Genomic DNA, 18,147 nt, shown 5'->3' on the forward strand with positions numbered 1-18,147 from the left:
AGACTTGGTTCAGATTAGGTTCTTGGTTCTGGGAATCCTAGAATTTTGAGTGGGGATCTAAAGACTGAAAGGAATGGCTGAGTAGAACTGGATAGGAAAGTCCAAAACTGTGAACTGGAACAGGTAAAGATGATAAGCACAAATGAAAAGCCCCCTACTACCAATTAGTTCTGCTCAGTCCCCTGTAAAAAAATCATTCATTTTTTCTGGGCTCTAACAGTACTATCTGACCCAGCCCCCAGTATTTTCCTTGACACACACCCTTAGTTATTTAAATAAAACCTGATTCTTTTATTTAACAATTGATCTACAGTGCTTTAAGAATCAGATTATCTTCTGTTCTGAGTATGATTAATTTTATCTTGTACATTCACTTTATTGTGCTTAATGCAATGATGATTATTGTTTCTTAAGATTTATTCTAAAGGAAATTAACTTCATGTCTGATTTATGTACTCAAAGGAGATTAGGAGAATGAAGCAGATCTACATAGATTCTCCGCATCATATAATAATCTAAAAAAATGAAATTTGTGAAACTCCTTACTGTTACATGTGAGAAAAATGAATCTCAGATTCTGGCCTGTATAAATTAATGGCAGGATTGGAACTGTTAGAACTCAGGGTTCCTGGTCTCACAAGCAGATATGATTAAATGATTTGGCTGTTACCGAACATCTAAACTTTATGTGTAAAATAGTAAAAACAAAACAAAACAAAACAAAAAAACACTTTATCTGTTCATAGATAAATGAAAATATTAAATATACTTAAATAATCTAAAGATCTTGCTCCAGTCAGTAGTTTAAAGGTGTAAACAAACTGTTTAACCATAGAGTCTAATAAGTTGACTGAAGTTGTTTTAAGCCAGCCATTCTTAGAGAACATAGGCATTCTTAAGAATTAGGTCTATTTTATGTGAATACTACTTAAATATCCATACCATTAAGGAATTTTTTCAACTATGGGTAAAGATAACTTTGTCATGAATAATAATAGCCCAGAATACTGTAAGATTTTAAAGGATAGGGTTTTCCTTTTAACGCTTTTGCATCTGGCAAGTATGATATTTTTATATTAAGATGTCATCCTACCTAGGTATTCTGGGAATGCTTTGATACCAGATCAATTTTTTTAAAAAATGATCTCTCTAGGATTTCATCATCATGGCCAATTAAAAGTTCAGAAATTGAAAATCGTTTTGTCCAACAATTGATGAAATCAAGAGTCTTAGTAAGAAGAGGAAGTCATATAAGGAAGAGGTAGATGTTATTACATCCAGTCTGTTGTGTATTTTAACCCAGTAATCTGCATTTTGCCAGTCTTCATATTAAATTAATACAAAATATACCCTACTTTAAGAAAACCTATATATAAAACTACAAGTCTGTATACTAAATGATTTCAATTCAAGGATGCATATAAATACTCCTTTTCAGAATGTTCACTGACCTAGTCTTTCAATTTCCAAGTATCCTGTATTCAAGACAGCTTTTGATTTTCATAATTCTGTTTTAAATGCTATGTATTTATTACAGAAAGTTGTATACCTTTACAATTCAGTTCTGAAATCATTCTCTGATTGAACAGTGGGTCAGAAGTGGTTGTGTTTAAGAAAAATAAAAATGTAGCCCCTTAATGGCCTTTGTCAAATGGTAACTGGCAAATTTTATGCTATAATTAAAAGTAAACATTGTTTTTAAAGGTAGACTGCCCATGTATACATAAATGGTAAAGTATTTTACAGAACCACTTAATATATACCTAGGTATATATTAAGTATATAGTATATTTAAATACTTATATATATTAAGTATAGAACATAGGTAATGGAAATTTTTGCCTGCAGAGTTCAGTTGCCATCTATTTTTCAAATCATTCTTTTTACATATTTACATGTGACTACATCCTGATTCTGAAATACATGTTTATTGTAAAAACTAATTGAAAATACAGAAAACATGAAGAAAATAAAAGTCACTTACAATTTCAAAAAAGATTATTGCTAGTTATTGAAGAGAGGCAGGAAGGCATAATAGTTAAGAGCTTCCTTCTGGATTAGAATCTGTTCTATTTACTAACACTAAAAGCAAGTTATTGAACCTCTCATGACTTTGGAGACTTCATCTGTAAAATGGGATTGATAATATTACTGGCCTCATAAGATTGTTGTGAAAATGCAGTGAATTGATATATGTAAAGTGCTGAGAATAGTGCCCTGGCACATAAGTGCTATATATTATTCTTGTGTTGTTACTGAAATATTTTTGTTCTGTAATATCTGGGTTGTTAGGTTTTCAGGCATGCCTGAAAGAATTTTTAGTACAAATAAAAGTAACAATAACAAAAGCGTTGTTGTACAGGGAATTCATCTAGTGCTTCACATATATTAATTTTTTATTATATCATTTTCATTTTATAGATGAAACTAAAGCAAAGAAAGAAAGCTATATGTTTACAATTATAATTATAAAATATTATATTGAATTATTTTGGCACTCAGGGTGGAGAGCACTGTGGAGATTGATGGAGACAGACAGACATTTAATATTTTATAAGAATGAAGTTAGGGGGCTCCTGGGTGGCTCAGTTGGTTGAGCATCTGACTCTTGATTTCAGCTCAGGTCATGTTCCCAGGGTTGTGGGATTGAGCCTCGTGTTGGGCTCTGCACTGAGTGTGGAGCCTTCTTAAGATTCTCTTTCCCTCCATGTGCCCCTCTCCCCTGCTCACATGTTCTCTCTTTCTCTCTAGAAAAAAAAAAAAAAAAAAAAAAAAAGGTATTAGGAACATCTTTTAAAAAAAAAAAAAGGAATGAAGATAAATTTGTTTCAGTGTCCTATGAGGTGTCTTAGGTGGAACTAAGACTACAACACATGGCCTCTGAATCCTGTAGAATCGACACCGAATCCTTTAAAAGATATCAATCACATTGATAATGGAGTCAGCTCTCATTTGTGAATGTTAATAAAGAGGACTATAGGAAGTATAATTTAAATAGCAGATAATCAGTTTTTTCACCTCAGAATGCATTATACTTTTGATATAAGCACTTTTGTCTTTGTGTTATAAGGGCATATATATAAACATTGACTTATATTCCTTTGACACCTAGGCAGGTGGGAACTGGAAGAAGGAAACTAGGAATGCGTTCCATGGCAATATAGGATGTTGGCGTGATGGGTAAACCACATTGGAGCTGATAATTCTAATTTAGTTCTCAGCATTCTTTATTTTCTGTGGCTTGAAGCAGGTTTCCAACTGGAACTATTTTTCCCCAAGGTTCTTTCAAACTTGGGACTAGGCTATAAAATCAAATTATGAATCTTATGTTCAAAGATCAAAGTTGTTTTAAAAGGTTGCAACATGATGTGTTATCTTAGTAATATTGTCTGCTCTAGAACTCTTCTGTATATTTTTATTAAGCCTTCACATCTTTGCAGTATGAAGAGTACTATCCCTTTTTTTTCTCTGCAGATGAGGAAACAGGCTTACCTGAGTCGCTTGCTAAAATTTAAAGTTTAAAAGTTAAGTGATAGTTGGAACAACTACAGAGTATTTATTCTGTCTCAATTCACAACACTCTGTCACAAAAATAAATTATCTTTAAAAACTTGGCATAAATTTTTTTTTTGGTAAATATTAAAGACCATTGTTACACAGGACATTTCTTAAAGCTAAAGATTCTAAATTCACAGACTCCAAAAGTTGAAGATATCTAGATTATTTCAGCCTTTGTTCTTAAAACTTTTCTGACTGTATTCCCAAGTAGGAAAGTGATACTTGACGTAGCATAGGTACATACATGTATGTGTATCTGTCTATACTTATAGTTGAAACAAAAGTTTCACAAAATGGTTGATGCCATTACTATGTGGAACACATTCTCTTTCCTCCCGTTGTTGGTTTTAAACCACTAAATGAATTGGGCTGCCCACTAATGAGTGGCAGTTGACAGTTTGAAAAACATTGATCTAGGACAACTGTCCGGGTTCATGAATTTGAGATTTTATTTTTCTATAGACATACTAGAATGTCCAAACCAGTACTGTTACCTAAAGTAATTGCTAGAGGACTATAGTACAGTTGTTTTGATGATGTTTGCATTGCTCAAAACCATTTTTAAAATTATAATTGCAATGGTTGGAATAACTTGAACACTCGTAAATACTCTGTTTTGGCAAATTTCAAATTTTTTAACCGCCAGAAGGCATTTTAAGTCTATTTAGCAAATAAAGCGGGTGATCAGTCAGGCATGCTATTAGTAAATTTCAAATACATTAAAAACTGGAAGTATAAATAGTTCACATTAGTATTTAGTGTGTATTTTCTGATTAATCTCTTAATGACTGAGATCACTTACTGTGTATTATTCTATAGATTCAAAAAAGTATCCAGTAAAGATTTATAGTTGAAAAATGTAACTGTTAGTAAGAAATTAAGAGTAAGGATGTAAGCAAGCGTAAATCTCATCTGCTTTCAAAAAAAAGTATATATAAGATGTCTTAGGTTCCATCAAGACGTGGCAGTTTGTATTAAGTGCTATAAGAGACCATAAGCTGCTCCCTATTTACCCAATATGTTTCTTCTCTTAATTGAAAGTATTTTATTCATGGCTTAATAGATAACAAAACTTAATTCCTTAGTTTCTATTCTATTAAACATAGAGACTTACTAGCAAACAAACTTGAAGTCAAACTTCTGTACTCTGTTGTTTTTGCTGAAATGATTTAGTTTGAGTAGTCACTTATGTATTTGGCTGTGTTGACTTCTTTCCATGTCCTAACCTTTAGAGCCCAGGTTTGTTATACAGAAGTAACAGAAAATCTAATTTTAATTTTCTACTATATGTTAATTTCATGACAAATCAATAGTTAGAAAGTAACTCTTTTATTATTCTATGCCGATTTCTTTTCTGTCCTGTTTTTCCATTATCTGTGAGACTGAATCTTTGCCTTTACTGGCTTTTTACTGGTTTGCTTCCTGTTTCCATTTAAAACAAACCAAAAGTCAGTATCTTTTATTTGCTCCATAGCCTGAATCCTTGTTTTTATTTTTTCTACTTATTTTTATTTTGCTTTCATCCTTAAACTGGCAGTCACCTTCTTTTCACTTTATCTTTTCACTCACTAGCTAGAGATGATCGCTATGGAAAATCCTGCAGACTTGAAGAAACAGTTGTATGTGGAATTTGAAGGAGAACAAGGAGTTGATGAGGGAGGTGTTTCCAAAGAATTTTTTCAGCTGGTTGTGGAGGAAATCTTCAATCCAGATATTGGTAAATATTTTAGTGATGTGATCATGATGTCATATCTTTTTGATTTAAGGGTTTGTTTACCTAGGTTTATAAATATTCTCAGTTACAAAGAGTAAACAGTAGGTTTCAGTATAGATTTCCTAGAGTCACAGAAAATGACTGAATTTGGGTTTAGGGGAGTGATGTGCATCACGCATTTATTCAAGTTCTTATTTAGATTACTTAGCCAAATATTTTACTGTAGGAAATTGTCTTTTAGGTAAGTCAAATTGAAAACCCTTTAGAATGGTACATTAGAACAATTGAAGGATTTCTTTGCTCTTTTTATTCGAAAACATTCTTCAGACTCACGGCATTTCTGAAATGAGAGTTTCATACAACAATTGTCTGAAGAATGTTGAGAATGTCTCACAAGTGTATCATGCTCAAAGTTTGGAAACCCTGACTGGTATCAAATTAATTAGGTTTATTTACTACAGGATTTCAGGAGGCTTAATATTATGCTTTCCCAAACTTTTTGAACTTCAGAAGCCTTTTTCCACCCCACCTTTAATAACATTTGTCTCTCAGAAGTGTTTTTTCATTGAACAGTTTGGGAAAAACTCATCTACATATCTCAGTCTGAAAGTTGAAGGATTTGAATTTTACTGGTAGACAAGTAGGCACAGTGGAAGTGGTAAAAGACAACAGCTTCTTGGATAGATAATTCTGAACTGATTCAGTTTATGCGATGTAACCACTTACTTGGTTACCAGGTTTGCTTACTTTTAAAAACAATGCATGACCATCATAGGAAAAGGATTCCGCTAAAGGTACTTTTAGAATTGTGAAGAATATGACATACAATAATGCAGATCATTTCCTTTAAGCTTTGAGAATTGAGCTCTTACAGTCTGTTGATTGTCAGTATGTACATTGAATTGACTTTTCTGTTATTGTTCTTAGCTGGTCATATATACACACAAACGTGCAAATGGACATAGACGTTTTGAGTTCATGACATAAATGTAGTTAAAGTAAGACTATATATTTTAGCTAATGTTTATTAATAATCAGAAAGCTGTGTAATTTGCATATAATTTGTTCAAAGTAAACCAAGACACATAAAACCTTGCCTTTTTTGTGGTAGAAAATTAATTTATGAGCTTCATAGGTTTGGTAAACCTTTGCTCTGGATTCCTTTGTATCTCAACATGTAAAACATTAGCTGTAAATAAAATATACTTACATTATATGCAGAAATACTTTCAGAAAAAAAACATAAACAGTTCTACTTGATAGTGAAGTAAAGTAATTGAAATGGTTAAAAATACCAAATATGGAATATTTGGTTAAATATACCAAAATAGAATGTTTTATAAGAACTACCTTTTATGGTGCATTTCTTCCAGGGACCTGGCAAAAATGTGCCCAAAATAGATCACTTTGAACCTTAAAATTATTATCTTTCATTTCATACACAGAGAGGAGAGTAATGACCTGTGTAATTTATATTCTGATTAATTTAGTTTATTGCTCTTGAGACCAAGGACATACGTTTGTGAGATTTCATCAAATTTATTGTTTTCAACTGTTCTTGACTTTGTTCATACCATATTTATAACTAAGTGAAGTTTTTTACTTCAATGAATCTTGTAACTTAGACTTGTAAAAAAATTTAGATCTAAACTGAAATTCAGATAAGAATTGGATAATTTTCAGACTGTTATTTTGTGAATTGTAACTTCCATTAGAAAAACGTCCTAGCTTACTTTGTACTCTTATGATCCAGGGGACATTTTACGGTTCCTTTGTATTTAACTTAAACTAAATGTGAAAATAAACATTTTTAAAGCTTTCAAAAATCATATGAATTGACATATTTATGTGCCAAATTGATTTCTAAAGTTTGTTCTATTGGAAATTGCCCTTTTCAGACCTAATTCTTAAAATATTTTCATTCAGTTGCACAGTAGCAACTGAAAAACATTTTAGTAAAGTAAGAAAAATCGTAAATTCATTAAAGTATCATATAACCTTTCCTTAGATATTCTGTTTGTTTAAAGGGAAGAAGATAATTCTGTCTTAGTAATGGTTTTAGATAGGTAAACGAAACATTCCTACTTTTTAATTTTTTTTTTAATGTTTATTTTTGAGAGAGAGAGAGAGAGAGAGAGAGTGAGTGAGTGGGGGAGGAGCAGAGAGAGAGGGAGACACAGAGTCCAAAGCAGGCTCCAGGCTCCCAGCCGCCAGCACAGAGCCCGAAGCAGAGCTAGAACCCACGAACCATGAGATCATGACCTGAGCCGAAGTCAGACGCTTAACCAACTGAGCCACTCAGGCGCCCTGAAACATTCCTACTTTTTAAGATGAATGTTACAAAAAAAATCTCCAAGCTTGGGTTTTGAATAGTGAAAAACATATGAAATTGAAAGAAGGCTACAAATACAAACTACTTTTGTTTTACTCACTGGCTCACAATTAACGTGTATGTATATTAAATAGCCTTGGATTTTGGACATAATCTACCTTTATCAAATGTATTCAAGTTTATGTACTTGACTTCATCTGACTTCGTTAGGAGTTAGAAAAACTTCATAGGATCATTGTGCAGTTTTGAAAAAACAAAAACTTTTCTTTAATGAAATTTAAAATTGGTTTTTGAAAACAGCACATGTAGATTAAACATGTTTTTATACGTGAAACATTTTAAAAATATGGTAGCTTTTTTCCTTTTGGTTTTGCATTCATTTTCAATCAACCAGTGGATGTAGTAAATTAATTTCTTATTTGTATTAGTAGAAGATTAGAGAATTGAATTTAATGAACATTTTTCCGTTTTGAAAAATGCAGCCAAAATTGCCTGCTACTTGTTTCCTTTTTCCTTGGCTTCTTAAAATGACATACTGCCATTTGCCACAATTTATAACAATCACATATATTTGAACTGTGGTCTCTCAAGTGCTGATGTAATAGAAAAAACAATTTTTGTATGCCTACTATGTATAAGTTTGCATGTGTAATTATTTTATGTTTGTATTGTTCATTAGTCTATTTAATAAAATAGAAAAGTAATGTATTTTTTTAAAATCCTTTTTTATAGGTATGTTCACATATGATGAATCTACAAAATTGTTTTGGTTTAATCCATCCTCTTTTGAAACTGAGGGTCAGTTCACTCTGATTGGTATAGTGCTGGGTCTGGCTATTTACAATAACTGTATACTGGATGTACATTTTCCCATGGTTGTCTACAGGAAGCTAATGGGGAAAAAAGGAACTTTTCGTGATCTGGGAGACTCTCACCCTGTAAGTCTGGCATTTTTTATTTGATCATTTAGCTTTATTTAAAAGCAAAACTATAACTTATGTAAAAAACTACAGTTTTCATTTGGAATCAGTTTCACTTGTTAATATTTATACCTAATAAGTTAAAGTTGTTTTAACCTGTTGCAGTACCATGAATACCTAAAAACTCAGGAAATTTATTATATATTACTTTCAGCAAGCAGGTTTTGTAAAATTGATTCTGTAGAAAAGGGTTTTTAAACATTGTTTTTTAAAACACATGAGATTGCCACGTGAAATCAGAACTGCTCTGGATAAGGGGCTTGGTGGCTACAGTTAGTATGTTGTTTCTGTCTCGAATCCCTCCCTCACTATGAGACACCTGAGGTTCATTCATAGAGCACAGTGTGAAATCCATTGCTAAATTGATGCTGTGGTTTTCTCAGCACTGGACGGGACATACCAGTGACTGAGTCTTTCTTTATAGTAAACTATTTGAGGGACAAGAAGGATACTTCCTATTCTTTAGTCTTTGTTGTCATTTTTTTTCCCCAAGAAAAATGATGCTAACTTATATTTTATAGCTCTGTGGTAGCCTAATTTGTCATTTCTGGTTGTTAGGTCCTATATCAGAGTTTAAAAGATTTACTGGAATATGAAGGGAATGTAGAAGATGACATGATGATCACTTTCCAGATATCTCAGACAGACCTTTTTGGTAATCCAATGATGTATGATCTAAAGGAAAATGGTGATAAAATTCCAATTACAAATGAAAACAGGAAGGTAATACATGTTTTTATATCATCATTGTCTTTGTCTCTTTATTAACAGAGTTTTAAAGCATATATACTTGTGATAAAGAAGTATCTAAAATAGTCCATACAAAAACTCAAGAAATCAAATACTCAAATTCTTTTAAATGAAATAGCCCCAGTTTTCTAAATCTTGGATATAAACTGGTATGAGAGCACATAGTTAGGCACTAAACCCCTTTTCAAGAAAGGGGGCAGGAATAGTAGATAGTGAGTGACACATTATGGCCATAAAACATTTTATAATAATGTAACTTGATAAAATATTATAATGTCTAAGTTAGGATTCACTTGCCTTTTATAATTTGGTATAACAGCTTATGTATCTAGTAAAACACCCACATTTTTGCTGAACTGGATACACTAGGCAGCTTCCTAAATATTCTAGCACAGACAACATGAGGCTTCCTGGTTTGCTCAAATCCGGTACATTGCAGTTGTTAGGTTTTATAAATGGATGTATACATGGTTTAAATGTGTCTGTGTTTGTACACTTGGTTGAGGGAATGTCAAAATTGCATTAAGGCCCAGCTTTTATTTTAAGTCTGGTTTAATACAGTATCAAATTTGAAACTTACGTGTATAATTAGTTTACGTGGGCTTTTTATAGTTCAGTATTTACTATTGCAAAAAGTTGTGAAATTGTTAAAGGTACAGGCATACCTCATTTTATTGAGCTTCACTTTATTGCATTTTGCATATGTTGGGTTTTTTACAAATCAACTGTGGAAACCTTGTGTCGGGGAAGTCTGTCAGCACCAATTTTCAAACAGCGTTTGCTCACTCTGTGTCACATTTGGTTAATTCTCATTTTATTTCAAACTTTTTCATCATTATTGTACTTGTTACAGTGATCTGTGATCAGTGATTAAGACTTGCTGAAAGCTCAAATGAAGCATTTTTTAGCAGTAAAGTATTTTTAAAATTAAGGAATATACATTGTTTTGGACATAGTGTTATTACAATCTTAATAGACTACAATATAGTGTAAACATTACTTTTATATGCACTGGGAAACCAAAAAATTCATTTGTCTTGCTTTATTGCAATATTCACTTTATTGCAGTGGGCCAAAACTAACCACGATATCTCTGAGGTATGCCTGTATTTTCCTTTATATGTATAAAGTTTGAATCTTTAAAAATGTTTTTGAGTGTTTGTTCTTTCTTGGGGAAAATGAAAACAAAACTAAAAGCTATGCGGCCGAGTAGCTTATTATGTTTTGTTTATATAGCATATTATAAGAAGTTCTTGTGGTTAATGTTTTCTGCAGGAATTTGTCAATCTCTATTCTGACTACATTCTCAATAAATCAGTAGAAAAACAGTTTAAGGCTTTTCGGAGAGGTTTTCATATGGTGACCAATGAATCTCCCTTAAAATATTTATTCAGACCAGAGGAAATTGAATTGCTTATATGTGGAAGCCGGGTAAGAAAGCAAAAAGTGTCTGCAAAAAATATATCGATTTATTGTTTGTAATGATGTATATATATTAAGACACATTTTCTTGAATTTGCAGAATCTAGACTTCCAAGCACTAGAAGAAACTACCGAATATGATGGTGGCTATACCAGGGACTCTGTTCTGATTAGGTGAGGTGTTTAATTCTTAAAAAGAAGATTTAAATTCATCAGAGGGGTGTGTACTTTATGCTTTAGGTCTTCATCTCTAGGTATTACTTCCCAAATAAGCAAACTCACAAATTCTCAATCTATAATATTAAAAGTGTATTTGTAATAAATCACTAGTTTTCATTGTTAATCTTACGATTTATTTCTTACGTGTTTTATGTAAGTCACATGTTTTCTTTGGCATTTGGGATATAAGTTATCTAATATTCTTAATGATTTTGATTAGCATGTGCTTGCTGCTGGTTAGAAAATAATGAAAATAGAGCTACATCTCTGAATGTTTCTCCTTTCTTTTGAACTCCCTATTTGTGAACTGTTTCTTCCCTACTTATATGAAGCACCTTATATGATATGTTACGTTCTTTTATTTAGTCTTTATGATAATATGCCAAGATACGTATTAATGTTTGTTCTACACCTGAAGAAACTGAACCCCAAATTTTCACAGAAAGAGGCAAAGATTCCCAATATTATCTGCTTCCAGTCAAGCAATTAGCAATTGCTAATATTTCCTTTTCTGTACTACGCTATTCAATCTTAAAAGGCATAGGCTTCTTTCTTCCTCGAACGGATTGTTTTAGAAGAGCATGAAGATGCTTCTTTGGTGCATCTTTGGGGTGGGGTAAGGTGAGAAGGAATGCAAACATAACTTCCTGGAGGTTGTCTCTAAAGGTTATTCCTGTAAGACTCCAATTTGTGGACACCACAATGAATATCAAGTATAATTAGAAATAAATAATATTTTATGTTAAATTATTTTCTTCTGTTATTTTGTTCTTCATCCTGGTGTGCAGGAGGCTACTGGTATTTCCTCTTTTTAGTACACCTTAAGTCATTTCTAGCAGCAGTATTGGAACTTACATACTCTAACCATTGTTCTTCTACTACTTGAAGTTTCAAAATTGACACATGAAAGGTTTGAGATATGGTGATGAAAAAAAAACGGCACTTATGAGTCACAAGGAGTTCACAGTAGTATCTCTGTTAATGACAGTGATCACAGGATTTTGTAGCCTTAGTGTTTCTCTGAGAATAGTTGAAAATACCTTGTGTGTTCTTTATGGAGAAATTATTTTTTAAATTAAGGTTTAATTTGATTTCTAGCTTCTATAATAACATAATCCCTACTTGATACATATCTTAAGGTCATAAGTTAATGTGTGATTTGAAAGGCAAGTGAAAAGACAACAGGTTCCAAATCATTCTCACAGTTAATGGTATTCTAAATCTTTAAACAAAATTCAATTTCTTATTTTGTCAACCTTAATATGAAAATATTAATTATTAAATAGAGTCTACAACTAGTAGGAAGTTGAAGACAGAATAGTAATGATAGGGGCAACTGGGTGGCTCAGTTGGTTAGACCTCTGACTCTTGATTTCAGCTCAAGTCATGATCCCAGTGTTATGGGATGGAGCCCTGTGTCAGGCTCCACACGGAGCCTGTGCCCCTCCCCCCCACTCGCACTCTCTGTCTCTCAAAATCAATAAACTTTAAAACAACAAAGTGTAAAAATGTTGACTCACAGGCAAGCTTTTGCATATATGTTTTCCAGTTGCTGATAAGACTCTCCCTGATTTCATTTGACTACTAAGAGACTTAGAGATATCTTTTTAAATGCCCCTTTTTACTCTTGGGGTGAGGTGAGAGGTGGGGACTGCAGTTTTCTTTTAATTGGTAGTTTTCCGTTTCAAACGCTTGAGCAGATTCAGATTTGATTATCCTCTCCCCACAGTTCTTGGGATTCATTTCATTGAATCTTTCAGTATTATATCAGCCTTTGTTTCTAGGTAAGCCTAACTTAGCTGTGGTCTGTTAGTTTATAAATATGGTGCTCTGTTTATTTTATTAACCTTTTGTTAAGATTTTTTGGTCTGTATTCATAAGGAATATTGACCGATAATATCCCTTTTTTGTACACATTTATCAGGTTTTGCTACCCTCACATACTGATTTGAAAGAGTACTGTTCTTTATTTTCAGAAATACTTCTGTAAGATTGGTATTTTTTTCTCTTAAATAAATTTGTTCAAATTCACCAGTGAGACCATCAGGGCCTGGATATTTCTTTTTCAGAAGGTTTTTTGTTTTTTGGAATTTTTTTTTTATTTTGTTTTGAAGTAACTATAGATTTATTGGAATTTTCTGTTAAACTACAGGTTGGTCCCCCATACCCTCCATCACTTTCCCACAGTGGTAACATTTTGCATAACTGTAGCACAATATCAAAATCAGGAAATTGATATAGGTTCAATCTACAGACCATGTTCAGATTTCATCAGTTTTTCAGGCACTTATTTATATGTATGTGTAGTTCTGTGTACTTTTTGTCACATTGTATAGATGTGCATAACCACTATCATAATCATAATGCACAACTTTTTCATCACCAGAAGTGTGTCTCTTGCTATCCGTTTGTATGCATACTCCTACCCCTACAGCATGATTCCCTTCAGATCCATCAAAGTTGTTACATATATCAACAGCTTATTCCTTTTTATTCCTGCATAGTATTCCATGGCATAGATGTACCATATTTGATTTAACTATTCAACTGTTAAAAGGACACATGGTTTGTTGTCAGTATTTGGCTTTTAGGAATAAGGCTACTAAACATTTAGGCACAGATTTTTACATGAACATAAGTTGTCATTTCTCTGGTATAAATGTCCAAGAGTGCAATCTTGGGTTATATGATAAACTGCCAAACTATTTTCCAGAATTGCTGTACCATTTTACATTTCCCTGGGCAATATATGAGTGATCCAGTTTATATCATTGCCTGCATTTGGTGGTATCAAAGATGTTATTTTGTTCATTCTGCTGGGTATGTTGTGATATCTTGTGGTGTAATTTGAATTACTCTAGATGACAGTGATGTGGGATATCTTTTCATGTACTTATTTACCATCTGTATATTGTTTTTGGTGAAATGTCTGGTTATTTTTACTGTTGAATTTTGAGTTCTTCATATATTCTAGTCCTTTCTGAGGTATGTGCTTTTCAAATACTATGTCCTACTCTTGTAGCTAATCTTTTCATTTTCTTTAGAGAATCTTTTGCATAGCAGAAGTATTTAATTTTGATGAGCTTTGATTTTTCATTTTATGGATCATACTTTTTATTTTTTTAACATTTTTATTTATTTCTTGAGACAGAGCTTGAATGGGGAGGATCAGAGAGAGAGGGAGACACAGAATCTGAAACAGGCTCCAGGCTCTGAGCTGTCAGCATAGAGTCCGACGCAGGGCTCGAACTCACAGACTGTGAGATCACGACCTAAGCTTAAGTCGGACGCCCAACCGACTGAGCCACCCAGGCGCCCCTGGATCATACTTTTTGTCAAGTCAGACCTAAAACTCTTGGCCAGCCTTAGGTCCTGAAGATTTTCTTTTTTTTTCTTTTTCCCTAAAATTTTAAAGTTTTACATATTATATTGAAATCTGTGGTCCGTTTTTAGTTGATTTTTATATGTGAGATTCAAGTCAAGAATCTCTTTTTTGCCTGTAGTTGCCCATTTGTTCCCATACAATTTATTGAAAAGGCTATCCTTCCTTTCCTGAAGAACTGTTTTTTCATCTTTGTCAAAAATCAGTTTGTAATGTTTGTCTGAATCCTGAATTCTATATTCTCCCTTGATCTGTGTGCCTATTCATCCCTCTGTCAATACTACACTGTCTATTAGTATAGGTAAATAGTAAGTATTAACATCAGATAGAGTGCTTACTCCAATTTTAAGTGAAAGATTTCTTGCCTTTTCCATATGTTAGCTACTCTGCTTTTCCCTATAAATTTTATATTCACTGTGTGCCTACAAAAAAACCTTGATGAGATTTTGATAGGAGTTAACACTGAGATCACATTGGGGAGAAATGACATTTTTACTGTGTTGACTCTTCAGCTATAGTATAGCTCCCCATTTATTTTTTATTCCTTTCATCAGTATTCTGTAATTTTCAACATACACATTTTATACATGTTTTGTTTGATTTATCCTAAATGTGTGATTTCCTTTGTAGTGATTGTAAATGGTGTTTTTATTTTTTTTAATGGTATTGTATTTTTAATTTTTGTTTCCATATGTTGGTAGTATAGTCAGATGTAATTGATTTTTTACATGTTGGTCATATATCTTTTGATCTTGCTGAACTCACTTATTTTAGAAGGGTTTTTTTTTTTTTTTTTTTTTTATTGAGATCACTTGGGGCCTTCTGTGTAGATAGTCGTGTCATCTGTAAATAGGGATAGTTTGTGCTGCTTCTTTTTAAATGTTTATGCCTTTTACTCATTTTTCCTGCCTTATTATGCTGCCTAGAACTTTTAACACAATGCCAAATAGGAGTAATAAAAGTGATGAAAACCTTGCCTTGTTCTCAGATTTAGGAGAAAGCATTTATCTTTATTAAGCTTTATATTAGTGTAGTAAGTGCTCTACAAATTCAAGGAAGCTCCCCTCTGTACCTTGCTTGTTGAGTTTTATTATATATAGGCTTTTGGTTTTTGTCAGATGCTTTTTCTGTTGGTTGATATAATAACTTTTCTTTATCCTCTATTTGATATGGCACATTACATTAATGGATTTTCCATTATTGAACCACCATTGTGTATCTATCTGAGTCATTTCCATTTAGTTATTGTCAAATTGGACTTGCTAATTGTTTGGTGATTTTTGTGTTTAAGTTCATGAGAGATACTGGTCTGTAGTTTTGGTGTTTTATGTTGTTTTGGTCTGGTTTTAACATCAGGGTTAATTCTGGCCTCATGATTGAGTTGAAAAGTGTTCTGCTCTCTAGGAGAGGATTGTGTTCAAGTGGTAGTAATTATTTCTTAAATGTTTGGTAGAATTCTCCAATGAAACCATCTTGGCCTAGAAATATCCTTTTTGGGGAGTGTTTTAATTTCAAATTCAGTTTGTTTAATGTTTGTAGAACTGTTAAAGTTTTCTTTCATATTGTGTGGGTTGTGATAGTTTGTGTTATTCAAGGAGTTGATCCATTTTATTTTTAAGTTGTCAAATTTATGTGTGCAGAATTCTTAATATTCCCTTTTTATCCTTTTGATGTCTGCAGATCTGAACTGATCATACCCATTTTAATTCCTCATAGTGATAATTTGCTTGTTTTTCTTTTTTGAACTTGTTAGTCTTGCTTGAGAGATTTGTTGAATTTACTGATTATATTGAAAAGCCAGCTTTTATTTCTTTGTTGTTTTCCTGCTTTCAGTTTCATTGATTTCTGCTGTTTATTACTTCCTTCCTTATTTTGGTTTAGTTTGCTCTTTTTGTTCTAGGTTATTGAGGATAGAAACAGTGATTGATTAGAAACCTTTCCTCTTTTCTGATGTAATCATTTAATGCTTTAAATTTTATTCTCCCTCACCTTTGCTTTAGCTGTATCCCATATTCTTAATATGTTTGATTTTCATTTTTTTCCCTATGTATTTTTTAGAATTTATTTTGAGACTTTTTCTTCAGACATTATTTAAATAAAATTGTTTAATTTCCAGTGTTTTTTAATATTTTCCTCTGTTACTGATTTCTAGTTTGATTCTTCATAATAAGAGAACTTAATCTTCGTGACTCCCCAATGCTTTTGAATTTGTGAATTCTGTGTTGATAGGTGGAATGTTCTATAAATGTTGATGTAGATTCTGTTCATTTTTGATTTTGCAGATTTTCTGACTATTAGTTGCTCAGAGACAAGGGTCTTGAATGCTCCATAATGGTAGATTTGTTCATTCCTCCTTTCAGCTCTATCAGTTTTTACTTTATGTATCTTAAATATTTTTTGATTGGTGCATACACTCTGAACCTCAGTACATCTTCTTGGTGGATGTTTTCTTGGTGGATTGATCCTTTACCATTATTAGGTGATGTGCCTCTTTGTCTCTACTGATTTTCTTTACTCCCAAACCTACTCATCTGTTAATCTTCTTTAACACATTTTTTTGTGCGTGTGTGTGAGAGAGAGAAAGAGAAAGAGAGTGCATGCACATGTGAGCAAACGGGGAAGCGTCAGAATCTCAAGCGGGCTCCATGCCCAGCATGGAACTCAGTCTCAACCCTGAGATTATGACCTGAGCTGAAATCAAATTGGACACTTAACAGACTGAGTTACCCAGGTGCCCCAACACTTTCCTTTTAATTAAACTTTTTATTGTGAGATCATGTAATTTGGCATATAGTTGTTAAGAAATCACACAGACCCTGTGTATACTTTACCGTGTTTCCCTCAATGGAAGTCTTTATAAAACATTAGTATAATATCACAACTAGAATACGGTTAAGATACAGAAAAGTTCTGTCACCACAAGAATTCCTTCTGTTGATCTTTTATATATAAGTCAGTCACACTCATACCGTTACCCTGTCCTCACTCTAGTCCCTAATCCCTGACAACCACTAATCTGTTCTCTGTTTCTTTAAGTTTGTCATTTCAAGAATGTTGTATTAAGTGAATCACATATAATATGTCACCTTTTGGGATTGGCTTTTTTTACTCAGCCTTGAAAGTCATCCAGATTTTTTCACTATCAATAATTTGTTTCTTTTTATTGCCGAGTAGTGTTTATTCCTTTGCTATGGATTTACCAGTCTTTTTAACCATTTGCTTGTTGAAAGACTTCAGACTTCAGAAAAGCTTCTAAAGCCATTATGAATAAAGTTGCTATGAATAATCATGTGATTTTTTTAGGTAAACATAAATTTTCATTTCTATGATAAATGCCAACAGTGCACCTGACTTTTTTTTTTTTTTTTTTTTTTTTACTGTTGAGTTTGAGAGCTCTGTGTGCATATTCTAGATTTACTACTTTATCTTTCCTCCAGTGAATTACTTTTTTCACATATGTCAAAAATCAGTGGAGCATATTTCTGTAGGTCTCTTTCTGGTACGTGTCTTTCTCTTTTCCCCTTCTTTTTTCCTTCATGTATTTTGAGGCTCTGAAATTTGGTGCATATCTTTTTTCAGTTTTTAACATTTTTTCGTACATACCCATTTAGAATCATACGTTATTGGTGGACTGGTCTTTTTATCATTATATAAGGTCACTCTGTATCTTGAAATTTTCTGTGCTCTGAATCTAATATGAATATAACAGTTCCTATTTTTTTTAAGTTTGCATGATATCTTTTTCTGTCATTGTACTTTCAACCTGTTGCTGAATTCAAAATGAATTTCT

General features: G+C 32.6%; 1 protein-coding gene across 6 annotated transcripts in view; it reads left to right on the forward strand.

Annotated features, from left to right (window-relative positions):
• UBE3A (ubiquitin protein ligase E3A) overlaps positions 1-18,147 on the forward strand; it is a 91,811-nt gene that overhangs the window by 63,823 nt on the left and 9,841 nt on the right. For 5 of the 6 annotated variants that reach the window (XM_047086536.1, XM_047086539.1, XM_047086537.1 and 2 more), the window contains 5 exons: positions 5,131-5,275; positions 8,337-8,542; positions 9,143-9,307; positions 10,610-10,765; positions 10,857-10,930. In XM_047086536.1, coding sequence (XP_046942492.1) covers positions 5,131-5,275; positions 8,337-8,542; positions 9,143-9,307; positions 10,610-10,765; positions 10,857-10,930 — 746 coding nt within the window. The remainder of the gene's footprint in view (positions 1-5,130; positions 5,276-8,336; positions 8,543-9,142; positions 9,308-10,609; positions 10,766-10,856; positions 10,931-18,147) is intronic. The other variant, XM_047086541.1, reaches the window with a different exon arrangement.

The sequence above is a fragment of the Lynx rufus genome, unplaced genomic scaffold (genome assembly GCF_022079265.1).
Source record: "Lynx rufus isolate CCGP_SWC_20201006 ecotype Redwood Valley unplaced genomic scaffold, mLynRuf1.p SCAF_21, whole genome shotgun sequence".
In the NCBI taxonomy this organism is placed as follows: Eukaryota; Metazoa; Chordata; class Mammalia; order Carnivora; family Felidae; genus Lynx; species Lynx rufus.